Source organism: Xiphophorus maculatus, chromosome 20 (assembly GCF_002775205.1).
Source record: "Xiphophorus maculatus strain JP 163 A chromosome 20, X_maculatus-5.0-male, whole genome shotgun sequence".
In the NCBI taxonomy this organism is placed as follows: Eukaryota; Metazoa; Chordata; class Actinopteri; order Cyprinodontiformes; family Poeciliidae; genus Xiphophorus; species Xiphophorus maculatus.
In genome coordinates, this window is record NC_036462.1 from 28,095,475 (window position 1) to 28,112,451 (window position 16,977).

The 16,977-nt window shown below is 39.5% G+C and overlaps 1 protein-coding gene across 4 annotated transcripts in view; it reads right to left on the minus strand.

The window, feature by feature from the left end:
- Nucleotides 1-7,915: 7,915 nt before the first annotated feature.
- The window catches only part of LOC102230798 (protein FAM19A1-like), a 148,023-nt gene continuing 138,961 nt past the window's right edge, over nucleotides 7,916-16,977 (minus strand). For 2 of the 4 annotated variants that reach the window (XM_023353544.1, XM_005800657.2), the window contains one exon: nucleotides 7,919-10,160. Coding sequence is in view for 1 of the 4 variants with exons in the window: in XM_023353545.1 (XP_023209313.1) it covers nucleotides 10,143-10,160 (18 nt within the window). In the remaining 3 variants the exon portion in view is untranslated. Of the gene's footprint in view, nucleotides 10,161-16,977 lie in introns of all 4 variants that reach the window. The other 2 variants (XM_005800658.2, XM_023353545.1) reach the window with 2 other exon arrangements.

The window sequence follows — 16,977 nt, forward strand, 5'->3', positions numbered from 1 at the left end:
CTAAAAGCTGCCTGTAACATGAAACCAACAAATTTAAAGTTGCTCTACCAACTGGATGGGTGTTGGAAATATGCAGGTTACAAAAAGTGTTTGAAACATTTAAGCAAATATGATCTGGGAGTGTTTCGTGTCATCGTTCCACCAAGGTAAAAATAATGATGATCTTTAAAAGACCTAAATAAACATATTTCATGATGAGCAAATCTTCCAGCAGAGTTCATCTTGAGAGGGTTAAAATGAGTTTACTGTATGTTTTTTCTTCTTTTACTTCCTGTAACATTGAGCTAAAGAACAGAAATAATAAAACTCAGCATTTCGTTTTTCAAGGGTAAGCACTGAACAAGATCTGAACATGAACCGATACGGCGCCGTGTTCACAGACACAAGATGTCCTCATTAAGCCCTCGCTGCTTCGGTTTTTGTGCGAGCAGCAGAGTGCTAATACAGAAAACACAAAGGAGGAGCGAACAGAGGCAGCCAGTGTGATATGAGTGGATGCTTGTGCACAGCGTGCTGCCTTCGGTGACAGCTGTACTGTTAGTTTGAGAACCATGTTTTTCATTCCCTCTTGCCTAAACAGTCCCTGTTAGCACAGGGAGGCCATGTGCTGCGAAGCTCGATGACCACCATCTAGAGGTGAACTACCAATAATCGTAGCGCAATTTAATTTTTACCTAACAGGAGCGAAACCAAAAGGTTTATAGGACGCTAATCTTTTGGTGTCTTTGTCTCGTTTTCTGTCCAGTGCAGAAAATTTGCAAGGTGTTTAAAATACAAATTCCTTCTAAGCGTAGACATAGACTCGCAAAAGCACAAACCCCTTAAAGTTTTGTTTTTCTTTTACATTTGATCAATTTACCAACACAAATTTGAAAGTATTTTATTTTATGTGATAAAGCAACACAAGAAATTGCCTAGCAAAAGGACAAATAAATATTCAAAAAGTTTAAAATATATTGACATCCAGCCCTGTTTACTGCGGGATCCCTAAATAAATACCAGTGCAAACAATTGCTTGGATTAACATGGATGAGATATAATCTGATTATTAATAAGGCTGTTTTATAAAGGCTCCAAAGGTCTGTTAGAGAAAAGCTTAATAAAGTTTTATTAAAAAAAAGAAAGTTTTTTACATATTTGTTAACACCGTCATCCTGTAGTGACAGCATAGTATGAGACAGATAATCTGTGAAAAAATCAAGTTCCTTTTTTCAGAAGGAAGAAATGCACCGCTCCCAATCAAAAACAACCAGATAAGAGGGTCCTAGAGCTGTCAATCACGCTTGTGTATGAGCTTCTCCATGTGCTAATGGCAGAGAAACAACTTAGCGTTACAGAAAAACTGTTTATCTGCCGTCATAGGTAACCACGGTAACCAGTCTAGTCATCCACGACTGGTGGGGGTGATGTGGAGAAGATGTAGCATAGCAGAGAGCAGTGGGGAAGATGTGAGCAGCATGTACACAAGCCTGTTTGACAGCACCGGAGCACCTCCTCCTGGCTCTGATTGGTTGTTTCTGACTGAGCGGTTTATTTCTTCAGCTAGCGCTGGTAGCTCTTGGAGAAGGCAGAGGAGCTCGATTTTATTCACAGATTATCCGTCTCATGTTGTACAGAATGACAGTTTTAATGAAAATGTAAAAAATAAAAAATAAAACAAGAATTCTTTTTTTTTTTGGTAAAAGTTGCATATCCCAGCTTTAAAGGTGGTCCTAAAACAAATGGACTCACAGGGCCAAGACACAAATTCACATCACGCTTTTTAGATTTTCATTGCTGTAGCGTCTTAGAAAATACACAAATAGACTGAAATTTGTGGTTATAATGTGACAAAACTTTATTTGGGGGTCATGAATACCTCTGCAAGGCACTTTAGTAGGTATTAGACTCATGGAGTAAATCTTTTACCCTTAACACATCTTTTGTTTTGTTTTTTTTACTTTAATGCCATTCAGTGGTTAAAAATAGAACTTTATGGTCACAGAGAAAATATTATGTAACAACAATCCAGGTATGATCCACTTTCAGTGTGAAGACCGCTCTGTTGAAGAAAACAGTGTTTTGTTTCATGGATTGAGACACTAATAACTTACATGAGACTATTCTTCCCAAATGTTAGCGCTGCACGAACTCCTTATTAGAGATATATGACCATGCAAGACTAACAGCAGTCTATAGACAAACTCTGGAATTTTGACACACACACACACACACACACGCCTACACGCCTCTTAAATCAAATTGCATAAATCAAATAACGTAATAAAAGTTTCCAGGCAGAGTGCAGACAAGAAAAATGATGTAGCTTTCCCCTCCGTTATCCATACCCAAGGTAATTTCTTTGCAATAAACCGCATGTGTGGGCAGGATCTGGACTAGCGGCGGCGGGCTTTGTCTCTGGCCTGAAGGCCAGGCTGCCTCCCTGAACTCTACACAAAGTTGGACAAACAACATGAAATTGTGTCTGACCTCTGCTCAAAAAAAAGAAAGAAAAAGAAAGCAAAAGCAAGGTCCAATCAGCTGCTGTATTGTAAGAACTGTACACTGCTTATTCCCTTTTTCTATTAAACGCCAGCTGTCCAGATGAAAAATCTGCCGGCATACCAGTGTAGGAAAAAGGGATGTTTTGTGATTCTTTAACAGTAATATCTGACTTTTCAAAATATTGCAACAAATAAATATGACAAAAGGCTCAAAAACTCTCGATATATTACGGAGCCCCATAGGATATGTGGGGAAAATGCCTTCTTTCGCATTCCCTCGCAAAACCTTTGCGTTACTTCGCAGTAAGCAAATATTGCTACGTGCAAAATTTGCTGGTCTATTTTATATACAGTCACAGATATCAATTTCAATTTCAAATATTTACACATTTAAAGAGTCTCAGTGAAAATATGTTTATATATTCTTAACTCTTTTGTGCAAAAACTGATTGAAAACCGATTTATTCAGTTTATGTACGTTTTGAGACGGAACTGGACATGAAAACGTCCCTTTAAACCAGTCAGACAACCAACACACACACAAAAATCAAAACTGTCAGATAAGTCGTGAAAATAACTCAGAAATAGTCCAAATAGTTTGGAGTTTTTCTTTCTCTCGTTCCTTTTTACAGAAAGTTTGTTTACATCTGAGAACAGAGATGGAAAGCCCAGGTTTGATCTGTTTCGCTTTCTCATTTTGCACAAACTCATAGTGGTGCATTTCTATCCGCGAGAAAAAAGATATAAAACTTCAAATATCTCACAAACAAGATATTAACATACATGGAAACAAAAACCTTGTAGCAGAAAGTACGGTGGCCGCCGTAAGAAAGACTTACGGTATTCAGTAATACCGCATGAACTGATCCGTACATTATTCCTGGAGAACGCAAAACCCAGTGCGAAGTGACGCAAATGAAACAAAAATTTCCCAAGTCCCCTAAATGGATTTATATACTTTACATATAAAGTAAGAACATTTGTGTTCAGTTATTGCTTTGTTTTAACGTTGCTTCTTAGCAATGACTTTATACCAGTGGAAACCCCCAAATGGCTTCTTCTACAAATGAGAAGTGTTTTGTGTCATTTATTGGATCAAATGATCGAAGTTTGACCTTTGTAGTTTAACAACTTATTGATAAAAAAACAAAAAAAAAACAAATGGGGCCTCAGCAGCAGGTGGGGGAACTGTACACAACACAACAGCCCGAGAACCTCCTCATCATCCTGGTTGCCATCTTGGTGGGATGGTGTCCCGTCCTTCGTCCTGCATCTGCGACAAATAAGCCAGTGTGGTTGAGTTGGTCACTTTGGCATGAACAGGATTCCCAAACTAAAGACACGAGTACGGAGGAAACCTTGTGCTGTGAAAAGGATAAAGTCTCTAACAGAGTAGATGGAATTCCCACCAATTGCAGGATCTTGGTTTCTTTCTTCATGGCGATTGCGTCCAATGGTGGTAAAGTTTGTTTTTTCAGTGAGAGAGACGCCAGTCCACAAAAACACTCAAAAACTAATTAGCACTAGCAGAGAACACTGAGTAGCTCCAGTGTTTGTGACATTTGAGTGAAGACGATGCATTAAAGGGACATTTAGGTTTTCACATATGGGAGGAGAAATAAAACATCAGGCTGCATGTTTGATCTTGCTTTGACAACAACAGAATATCTCGATTCAATTGTGATTCGGACTGATTTTTCACATTCGGTTGCCGCTCGTGAGATTTACAAACAAATTTGTAAATCTCGACTTGACAAGTTGAGTTTCTGTGTCAAGTAGCTGCTGTGAAAAACGCCCTTGTTTTAATGAGAGCGAGCGAACTACAAAGTCTCAATGGGAGCCTGTTCTGCGACAACACCGGACCCCCCGGTGGGAAGCCGCATGCGGTGCTTGACACTCGGGCATTCATGTAGAAATGACGGATTTCAGATTGATGTGTGTTGCTTTGTGGAGAAAACAGGCAAATTTATTTTTGAGCAGCAGAGAAATAAATAATCGTTATTTATTTCTGAGTGGTGAATAATTTGGCCGAGGTCTGTACAGCTGACTGGGTTTGTGATGCCAGTCAGAATGAGGATTCATTTGTTTCAGACAATACACATAGAAAAAAATTTAATTGCTGGGTTGTTTCTTTGACCCAAATGTTGCAGTCAGAAGAGGAGTTGGGTTGTTTCAGCCAATCACTCAGAAAATGTGAGACCATCATTATGAATTATATATAAACCTAAACATATTTTAATTTAAACCATATCCACATAAGCTAGAGCGAGTGATGTTCAGTATTTATTCTTTCGTTAAAGGATTGGTCATAAAGTCAGCATAGACAAACATTTTATGTAATTATATTCACTGAATTTACAAGTATTTGCAACAGATTCTTTGCAGATTTTGTTCATTTTCTGGATATCTGGGCAAGCGTCCTGCACTGGTAGAAACAAGAACAGAAGTTTGTGATATATGAAGCAAAGCAAATATCTAGGGATTTGTTTTTTTGTAGTCAATTATTCTATTGATCGTTCGGATGCTAAAAAAATCGGTACATTCTGTACATTTTTCAGTTAACCACCTCAGACAATATTAGAAATATTTTCTAATATTTCTATTTGACAACAGAAATATTGTCTAACAGACAATAATAGACATAAAATTTAACCCATAATGACATGACAAAATAAAGCTTCCATTGCCTAACATGCATATATGGTGGTCAGACAAAGAAGTTGTTTTTTTGTGTTTTTTTATCCTACATGCAAAATGTATATATTTTCGTGCAGCTTTGGCTTAATTATTGCTCTGATTATATTGTTTTTTCAGCAAATTGCCTTTTTTTGGAGCATGTATACTCTAGGTAACAATTAATTGATTACTAAATTAGTCGACAATCAATTCAACAATTGATTCATTATGATTTCATCTGATTAATCGGTCCAGTCCTACAAATTTCGCTCCCACACAGCATTGCGTTTCTGAGCAAAATAAGTAAGATTAAGTTGTTGATCAGTTTTTAGAGCGAAGCCTTGCAGCAGGTTTTAGGTCACAAACCTAATGTGTTACACAAGTGATCTACTCTGTGACAAGCTGGAGTTTTGTCGCTAAAAACTCCTGTTAACAGTCTAATCTTCCTTATTACTGGGTCTTTTTAACGTGCGATCTTTAAGACGATTATTTAAAATCCAACACAAAGACGCCTGAAGAAGCACAGCTGCACCTCAGAGAGACTGATGATAATCCCTGAAGCAGCAGCAGCCAGAGCAGCCATCACTGAAGCTCTTAAGGTCTTTGTGCTCTTAATGCTTTTGGAGGCTCCCGGTTGTCCGGCTTCAGTGGACGTTCTTTGTAAAGCGCACATTCACAGTGAGTCATAATGACTGTAATAACAGACTTCAAAGCCCCCACAGGTGAGAAGTGTGCCCTTTTCTCAAATTATAGGTAGTTTTTTAAAAATGATTAAGGAATATGAATGTTCAGTAGGGGAACCGTAATGACTCTCTTTTATTTTTATTTTTTTTCACATGATCCGAGTGTTAAAGTGCAAAGCAAACCTGTGAGTTTCACAAACAGCAGCGTCTACATTTTTAGCACAGGTTGGTTGTGAAAAGACTTGTCCTTGCTGTCTACCGTCGATCAGCTCTCCGGCGACATACGGATGCGGCTGTCTAGCTGTTTCTGTGGGAGGTCGGCTGTGTTTGTTGGATGTTTTGATTTTTTTTAGGATTGCAAAGACAGCAAAGAGGAAGGGAGGCCCAAGCCCTGCTTTTTTAAACTCGGAGTTCTGTTTTGCTTGGTCAAACATGGAGCAGGACCTCCCTCCACAGCATGAAGTCCTACTGTACCGTGAAACGGCAAAGAAGAGCATAAAAGGTAATAGAAAAAAACCAAAACTCTTCAATTTCTAAACCCTGTGTAAGCAAAAAATCAACTTAGAATCTAAATAGAAGAGTGTTGAATAGAATGCAGAAACTCATTATTTCCATCATGAGCTCTGAACATGAGGATAATGTTCATAGTACGACTTGTTTTATGGATTTTGGGTGGATTGGTTGAAATCTACACAGATTAACACAATATTGCACACAGGAAAAAACAGAAATGTTCATTTTTACAAGAAAAAACCCCACCATGTGTCATACATGCTGAGAAACTAGAGACGAAGCGATCAGAGATCTGTGGCCAATTTCTGACGTCTGGTTAATAAAAACTCTAATGTTAGACGTTAAGGGTTTCTCACTGAAACCCAGAGATCAGAGGGTGAACTGAGTCCAGAAGAGAAATCTCAACAAAACCGGGTTCTGCTACTCACTCAAAATGAAAACTGTATAACTTGAAGTAGGGCCACACACCTGAGTGAAGTTGGACCCCTCACCATTTTTCCAAATCAGACAAAATTGGTATCAAATGTTTGTGCTACAGTTGTGCAGCAAAATGTTTTGTTTGTGCTGCTTTGGCTTTGAAGATATTAATGAAAGTTTGAAGGTCAGGAGGTCAACCAGCCCCTGCCACTTTTACTAAATCAAAATGACCTTTAAACCTTCATTAATACCTTCAAAGCCAAAGCTGCACAACAAAATATTGTGCTGCACAAACCAGCACAAACGTAGTCGAGTTGATTGACACAGATTTTGTCTGATCTGAAGAAGGTGTTGGTGCCAACTTCATTCAAGTGGATGACACAATATTAGGCTTATAACAACATATTCTGCAAGGAGGTGAAATTTTAAACTGTCTTTTGCATCTCAGATTAGCAATTACCATAAACGACATTAACATTTATAAATGCACTGACAAAAAGTCTCTAAATCCCCCCCATCTATACGCGGGTTCACTAGGATTCTCTGGAAGCTCCACAGATTTTCGCCATTTGACCGATAATGCTTAAAAAGTCAGACAGTGGATGAAGAAAACAACAGGTCAGATCATGAGTTAAAGAAAAATAAGAATAAGAAAGCTTAAATAAGCTGAGGTGGGATCTTGTTTTTTTTTCTCCCCCATGCGGGTAATATATCTCCCTGGGACAACAAGGACACAAAACTACATTGATATTCTGTTGAGAATTTACTTTTCAATTCTTCCTGTTTGCTTCTGAGCAGATCATGTATAAACTGGCACATTATCACTCCCTAATCGACTGTGGTGAAAACCGCAAATCTCTGAGCTTAAAATGTGAATACGTGCTTCAGTACGCGGCGAGAGACTCGTCTAGATAAACATCACAAGGTCTCTTTACTTTCACTCAAATTAAATCTAAGAGTTTCTAACAAACTTCTATAATTTCTCAATCCAGTGAAAAAGGTTGAAAGTTGAAGCGCAGTCTCTGCTGATGTCCATTCAACAACTTAAATATCCAACAACTTCACTCATTCCTGCCTGGGGAACAACTTAAATGTTCCCCAGGCAGGAATGAATTAACATCCTGATCTACGAAACGTTAAAAGAGCTAAATGAATAGAAGCATCTTGAATAAATAACTGAAATGCCTCTATAGAAAATATTCTCCATTGAGAAGCTTCTCACAGCTTTTTTGCTTCCTCTGACTTCATCTAGACATAATGAAAATAGCTAACGGATCCCTTGAGTAACTTGCTAAAAGGTGTTAGCATGACCTGCTAGCACCAGATATGAAGTTATTAGTAAACATATCGCGCTTTTGACTTCTTGAGGTAAAGCTGAAGTTAAAAGCGCGAGACTGTTTGCCAGGCAATTCCTCGGTGCATCCCAATCACAAACTCTTCCAATTAACTTTCTTTAAGTCAAGTTAAATTCCACGAAAAATCAGAAAAACAAAGAAGTCGACCCGCTGAAGAGCCAAGGCGGAAAACAGCTCTCGCATGTTTTTTATGTTTTTTTTTCCGTAGTTTGCATATTCCTTCACGATTCTGGCAAGGCCGCTGGGAGATTGATGCGTCTGTCTCTTTCATACCTTCTGTGACTGCTCAGCGAGGCGCCGTGCGCCACCAAACTAGCCACATTCCTAAATGATGAATGTGCGCCAGCTCCTCCACGGGGACCAGAGACGAATCTAATATCAGCTGAGAGAGAGAGGAGGCTGATATTGAAAATCATCTGGAATTTTGCCCGCCCCCGATATTGAAAATCTTTATTCTAATTGCATGAATGAATTGAATGTTCTGTTTTGATAAATCCACTCTGCCGCCGAGGGGATTGTGTAAATGAAGCATCGCAGATTCGTTTGTGACTGCGGCAGACACCGCCGTGTCTTGTGCCCGGAAGTCATTTTCAAACTCTCCTTGCGCCGATGTTGATTGCCTGTTTACTCGAGCAAAAAAACCCCAAAAAACAACTCTGCTCACACGTTATCACATGATGTAAATGATTCTCTGACAAGATCTTCCACCCACATATTACGACATATCAAACCGTGATAAGAGGAACATCTTTCACGACGACGTTCGGGAGAAACGGCAGACAACATTTCAGTATAGAAAACAAATTTTATTTCTCATAAGGCTGTCTTATATCTACTGGGGGATAGCTATTTTTCTCCATTGGGACTAATACTTTCTCTCTGTCATTGTAAGCAAATCCTCCGTCTCCCGTGCGTGAGAGAGACACGACGCCCGTTTCTTATGATCATGCTCATATTTTATCCACAGCTGCTCCGAGTCCCTGCTGCGTCTGGGCCCAAAGGTCGAGAAGTGTTGTCAGCTCTGCTTCCACACGTGAGGCGATTCTATACATTGTTTTTCCTCATCAAGCATTGCCGGTGCCCAGCCGAAAGCATCGCTGAATGACAAAAACAAAAAGCATCCCAGAACTCATCATTACAATTCATTCACAGCCGTTTTTCCCCCCCAACACAAGCTTACATTGTGAAGCGGCTCCTTTTGGAACTGGTCGATGTGTTACTAGGATGGCACATTTATCAGCCTCTTGGACCTGTCATCTTACAGCGTACTTTGTGTATTTACGTGTTTATTTACACAAATGATCTTACATAAAATAAATGTGGTGCTCATGAAATCTACATTGGGCATGCCCAGAAGTAAAAGTCAACGTGTCCCTTATAGAGGATGAAGCTCGGGGCCGTAAAGTCAGACCAGGAGAAGGAGAGTTCTCGTATCTCATCATAGGCAACCAGCAGGTCCAAGTTACTGAAAGTCCTGCCTCTCCTGCACTCACAGAAATGGCATCTGTCTCCATCAGCGAGTCAAACACGAATGATTTCTGCACAGAAATAACAGAAAATGAGGGTCAATGTGACTCCCCTGCGCAACCACTTGTGTGAATCTCAAGTTTAGTTTTGTGTGCACCCCTCGACTGGTTCACCTTCCGGGCAGGCCGGGAGATTGTCTTCAAAATATTTGACCAACCTCTAAATGAGCCCCTGCTAAGTTGTATCAGGCTTTCAGGTAAAGACAGGGTGAGGAAACAGAAAGAGAGCAGGTTGGAAACTGGCCACAGGAAGAAGAGAGAGTCACCGACGCGGGGCTCATTGATCAAACAGGGGATTAGTGCTGTTTCAAATCCTTGGCACCAAGTGAGCAAAGCTGTTTTATCTGGATGGATATCCTTTCCGCAGTCCCGGGGTAAGCCAGTCGGTAGCCGTGGATGTGATAGTTTTAGTCAGTTCAACGGGAGGAGACAAAAAGTTCAGAAAGGGTGTAAAGCCTGGCGCGCAGTCCTGCAACTGGGAGCTCGCTGTTAGGTCCTGGGGTGAATCTGAAACACAGGGGTGGAAGAGGAAGAGGAGAGAGAACAAACAGATGCTTAGAGAGAGCAGAGAGGTAAAAGTGAGCAAGAGTTAGACCCCCCCCCAAAACTGTTATTTCTAAAACAAGAGGACTCTTGTGAACTGGTGCTGGTCACTCCGTCCCTTTGCCATTTCGTTCTTTTAGTCCCATAATTTTCTGGGAATGAAATAGTGCTGCAGAATATCTCCTACCAATCATTGGTCGATTCATAGTCATCAAGAGGATGTTTCGTATCTGTTGCGACAACCAACAATCCTCAGAAATTTGCTATATCCAACTCCACCAAGGAATAACTTTATGACCACTGTGACACTGATCGTCCCTTCATCATGCATCATGTTGGAGATATTTGACAGCAAGTTAATGTGTTAAAAACAGAAAAGGTCGGCGAGTTTAAGGATTTCAGTGAGTTTGACAAGAGCCGGGATCAGTTCAATTCAGTTTATTTACATAGTGCCAATTCACAACACTTCATGTAAAGGCACCTTACAAAAAAGTCATTTCAATGCATTCCAACTGATCAAACAGTTCACTAGGTTCAGTCCAATATTACAATTATTTTCTATCTAAGGAAACGCAAAAAATGGCATTGAGGGCATGACGAGCTTGATTAAAGTGGCTAGCAACTTTGTCAAAGAATCTCATGTGGTTGGCTTCCAGTTTACTGGTCCTAGAAAGAAAGAGAGGCCAAACCAGCGTCATGGCCATTGAGGGCCATGCAGCCAAAGTTAATGCAGGTTCTCAATGAAATATTTCAGGATACATTTTGTACCACAGTTTGTTGCACACGACTCGCATGTCATTCCTGATGTCTGTGGTCTCTTTCAGAAGATAATCTGCAATGCCACAAGGAAATAACGGTTCGATACTAAGCAGGTGGTCATAATGTTATGCCTGGAGCCTGGTGGACGACAAATAGTTCATATCCACAAGTAGGAGGTCATTTAGAGTTGTATAAGATTAAACCAAACTCAAATATCATCAGAGTCAAATGGCTTAAACAGGGATCAGAACAGTAACCAACGGCAACCTGATTTAACGTAAAGTTTCCAGCTAAAACCATACAACTAAATTAGATTACAAGTCAGCATTTGATGACTTTTCATCTCCACAATCAATACAAATACAAAGAAAAAATATATACTTAATGATTAAATGTCTGGATGCAAAATGGAAGTAAGTTAGGATGAAATGGCAGCGGATGGGTAAGAGATGGGTGTGTTTTGGCAAAGGGGCGAATTGACCAGGAGATTTTTCAAACTCCAGAGCTCCATAAACCTGTGTCTCATCTCCAGGTTTGCCCTTCTGCTAAAAAGCTCATGTGAGCTGTTTAACACTAAGAGAAATGACTCTAATGAACACACCGCGGTGTGTTTCCATGCTGTGTATGTCTGGTTTATGTCATTACCCTTGTTAAATGACTGACGGTGTCTCTTCATATGTAGACATGCTGTACGGCCCTGCAACCGTCTCTATTAGCAGACAGGCAAACGCAGCTACGGATTTTCCTCTAATCTGATAAAAATGACTCTGGCCTTGCTAAATCGAAGCCCACGCTGCCGAGTCTGAGCCGTCTCTCCGTGACTTCGGTTCAGGGACGTTTAATTCATCATCAGCTGCAGACATGAACTCGTTTCAGTGGCGCTTTGTGCAGCCTTGAGACTGCTATTGAACGTTCAGCTTTTCAGCATCCCGCTCGACACGAAGCTCAATAAAAACAATGTGCACTATGTCTGCATCTACTGGAGTTCTGCAGTTTCTTGCCTCCCTTTCGTCCTATTTAATGATTTAGAGATCATTTGAGCAATTGAACACAATTAAAGGCAGATTTTATGGTTTTTCTGCTTCTTCAAGATAATGCAGTGAAAAAAAATTATAAGTTAAATGCATACTGTAAAGCAAGCCAGACATGATTTATGGAATGATTTGTGTTACACCGGACAGGATATTTACAGCTGCAAGCATGTAAAACTGCAACTAAGACACTGCTGTTGTTTTGTTTTTGACTGGCTCCATAGCAAGCTGACACACTGGCATCTTCTATGCTTGCAATTAAACAGTTTGCTCACTGCATTGTCTATATTTGTATGTCCTGGATTTGTGGGGCATCTCTGGGCTGAAACCCAAAGTGATAATAGAAGTAGTGAGACTAATGCCAACCATTGGCCAGTGTAGCAATGGTTGGTGTGGAGATAGGCTGGCTGGTGGACAGATATTGCTGTCCAGCCAAGACTCAGGCAACCTGGACATTCAGAGATGATATAGATGCTGCCTGTTTGATCTGCTGACAGTAGAAGAAGATATCACTTCAATCAAAGGGTTTGGGGAACAAAATATCTATTTAACTTCATTAGATATGCCTAATATGTATGATGATTTGTTGTTTTTGAAGTATTTTCTTCCAGAAAGAAAGAAACGTGATTTCTTTGGGTGGGAATCTTTCATAAAGTGTCTAAAAGGCAGGAATACATGTTAGTGCAGGAATATGAATCGCCTGCAAACCAGAGTTAAGTCAATTAGAGTGCTGATCTATTTATCATCTGCTAATGATATTGTGATATAGATGCTTTAAAAGTTGTTTTAGATTAAAACATTTTCCTCCAGATCTCATCAAAGTCCTTGAAAAAAAAAATAAAAAATCCTGTTTTCTCCCATGTTTCTCCGGCACAGTAATCCTTTCGGCTCGTCTGTCCCATATTTGCATCTGTATCATCTCGGCTGTCTGGCAGCCATATCAAAATTACCTCTGCAAGACCAGCAGCAGAAGCAGGTCGCATATCAAGGATCACGGTCCGTCTCAAAACCCCAATCCCCTCGCGGTTTGTTAGCAGAAAAAAGAGACGCAGTATGGAAATATCAACCCACACGGACGTGTAAGAGAGACTAACCGTGTCCTCGGCTCGTTTTAGTCCCCTTGAAATGAACAGTCCGGCAGGTAGCCGTAGATTGCTCAAGGATTTCCTGCTTGTCTGCTCATCGTTGCCGGCAAATTAGATGTCTGCATTCTAATTTGTTTACTGCATTAAATTGTAATTTACTCCGACTACAGTTGGTAGGCTCCAAGGACAATTGCCATGGTGGAAGACCTCAGTGCAAACATAGTCGACTCTCTTCTCCTTCCTTATTTAGTGCTCAACAAATCAGTCGCGCCTGTGGAGAACCGGCTTCCCGCAGCTCCACTAAACACCACTCCCTCGTAAAAACAGAAGACACCAGACACCAAAACGAGTCAAGATTTATTTAATGCAACAGTGACAATGGGAAAAGAAATATATATAAATTAATTAGGGGCCACTTAGAGTGAACTACTTCACTCAAAACCTCTATAAATATGCCAGAGGAGTACGGATCAGGGCCGCCTGCTCTGCATCTGTCTTTTTACAGACTCATGCTGTTGAGAAAACTCATGTCTTTTATGCTAAATATATAATTTATGATGTTATACTGTATAATTTCCTGTCTTTAGTGTTGATGCTGTATAAGCAGAAGCAGCCGGATCAAGCACATCATTCCTGCATCACCTCAACTAATTATGTCACGGTCGTACAAAGTGCTACGGCAACATGTGAGAATAAAGATGGTTGACGATGAATCTGCAGGTTCGTTGCTCTCAGACTGACCTCACAGATGGGTTATTTATTTGAATAAGAGCTGTCTGCTCCTTTTAACAAAAGAATGTGGCTCACATAACAGCTGTGGAGTAAAAAAAAAGATGATGAAATAAGGCCAGTCTATTTAGGTTCGATGCTTCGTAATGGGCACGGACCAGTTGCCAGAATCAAGGCGAAGCAAGTGACTCTTTCAAAAGTTTAGAAATTTTCTGGTAGGATATAAACATTTCTGTGGTTTATTGTGATTTGATTGAGAAGCTGGAGGAAGTACCAGAGTTACTGGACTACAGAAAATAGAATAACTCTGCTCTCCTCCTCCCAGAGAAATATTTCTGCTTGTAAAAAAAACAAAAAACCAGTGATAATCATGATGTTGATGCTAAAGCGGCGCTACCCATCACTTTTATTAGAGCGCATACATAATCATGTGTTAAAGTTACCTAAATATAGTATAGGTTTTCATGATATCATTTTGTTGTAGAATGTTAAAACAATTGGCAATAAAAAAATAAGAGGAAGAACAACCCAAAGCTCAAACCAAGTCAGCCAGAAAACAGAAGCAATGGCAGTTGTTGTTTGTGAGCATAAAGTTTGTCAAAGAAGAAAATCACCTCTTTTACTACATCGTGTTTTCTCCATGTCTAACCCAAATAAAGCACATCAATCCTGCATCACCTCAACTAATTATGTCACGGTCGTACAAAGTGTTACGGCAACATGTGAGAATAAAGATGGTTGACGATGAAATGAAGGAGAAAAGATTTGAGCATTTTAATTCCCTGTCCAAATACTAGTTGTGTACCATTAGCTTGAAGTGGTTTTTCAGGGCCAAACATCAAGCATCTTGCTTGAAACCACACTGCGGACTGATTTAAAGAGGGTCGAGTTGTGAGACAAATGATGGGCTTGGAACAACGTCTGACAGAAACATTATCACTGTATTGCAGCTACACCCTCACGAGTAAAACATTAGCAGAATCCCTGAATGTCAAGCGCTCCTGTGACTTGCTTGGAGAACTGAGAGTACTGAGAGTTAAAAATGCTGGTCAGAACCTGAGCACAAATCAAGACGTCTAACCGGAACTATTGCAAGAGACAGGCCTGAACAAAGCTGAAAAGGAAAACTCGTATTCTACAAAGAACAAAACATCTAAAGTGGGTAATATTCCTCACAAGAAGCACTTTAAAACTGCTAAATTCAGTAGGTGTAAATCAGTGTAATTATAAAACAGGTACAATTTAATAGTATTTAATATATTTTCCTGCAGCTGCAGGAATCATACATGCTTTCCTGTTTCCTTTTATTGGTTATTTTTATTGAAGTGTTTGTAAAAACTGTGGCGTTTTTTGCATGTGAATTTCATATCAGCCTACTTTATACCAACTAGCGGAGCCATTTATCAAGGTTGGCATTTCTGTTTCCTTTTACAGCTGAAACCACTGCAAAGTTTACGTGGGCAGGGAGAATATTTCAAAAACAATATTAAAATTGACAGGATGTCTGGTGAGGGTTACATTACATTCTTCTCTTTATTCAGACAAAATATTTATCTTCAGTCTGGTACAGACAGTGAGGTGATCAAACAACCATCGTTTCTTACAGCCTCAAATAAGGGAGAGTAACATTTTCTCTTTCTAAATTCCAGCTGTTTGTTGTTCCTATAGTTTTATTGTGAAGCAAAAACAGATCGGACTATTTGGCCAGCGAAACCCGTAATGCATATAAATGGCGGGTGAGACTTTTTTTGGAGGTTGCTCCTCAGCATTGCTCTCACAAACAAAAGCGTCTGTCCTGTCTGTTGACACAGAACAGGCAGTGAAGGACTCCCTCTCTGAAAGACATAAAAAGGGAGAAACATGGGTCTGAGCCACTGACTTTGACTGGCTTCCTCCTTTTTCATGCCAATTTTATTGATAAATGGAAATTCAACTTAAAACACCTGTTGCATTGTGATTTACTGACCGTTTTAGAGCAAACTAAAACCCTGCAAGGGGAAATAATAGCAACTAACAGAGCAAGTTGTTTGGATGTGGATGGAGCGCGCACCGCGTCTTAGAAAAGTATGGCACCGTTTCACTTTTTTCTTTTTTTTTTTTTTTACATTTTGTTGTGCAACAAACAGATTTTATGTAACAGACCAACACAATGTGTAATCTAAAATACTGGGGGGAAAAAATCTGCCAATTTCTTTTTACAAAATATCTTTAAAAGCTCACAGATTACACTGGGTAAAAAAATATATATATATATTTTTTTGGAAGCTGTCTATGTTTTCCCAACCGAATTAGGACTATTTTGCGCCACTGAATGCAAAAATTACATCCATTTTTCTCAATCAGGTCAGGTTTCTAATCTAATTTGATTTAGAGAAATCACATCTTTTGACTAAACTGATGACATTTTTGTGACATTTCAATTCTGTTAATATTTCTCATCCAAAAAATGCTTTAGGAGAATCTTTTTTTTTCTAATTAATTATATTAATTAAATGTTACAAAGTTGGATTTCTGTAAATTGAATAATAAACACTGATAAGGAGAAGTACATATAAATTGAACATTATTATTCATTGTGCTAAATTCCCTGTCTCTTTTCTGTCCTGGTGGAGTCTCTCCTCCTGCTCTTCACTCACTGATTCTCAGCAAACCGATCCCGGTGTGAGAACAAGTCGGGCATTTTGATGCTCATGTTGCATCCATAGTTCATAAAGTTGACCTGATTGAGCAAAACCAATGAGATTTTTGGATTCAGCTCATCAAAATGACCTTAAAACAGTTAAAAAACCCCAGAGACTGATTTGATCAAAACTATTCCATTACAGCTCCAGCTGTGAGTTTAGGGTTGCTGATCCGACTCCCGGGTCGTATTAAAGCTTTTTCAGGTTCTCTTCCAGGTTTCTTTAACTCTGTCACTTACATCAACACAATGTTTCAGCTTACAGGTACTAAAGTAAAATGTTTGCCTGCCGCCACAAACAGTGTTTTGCATGTTGACCAAAACATTCAATGTTGGTCAAATGTTTCATCAGCAACCCTTTATCCTCGCACAAAAACCAGACTACAAACTGAATAAAAATAAAACTCACACAGAATACATTTACAAGAATGAAGAATTATGAATGAACAGGTGGAATATTTGAGAGATGTTAAATCAAACATCTCATTTTTGTCACA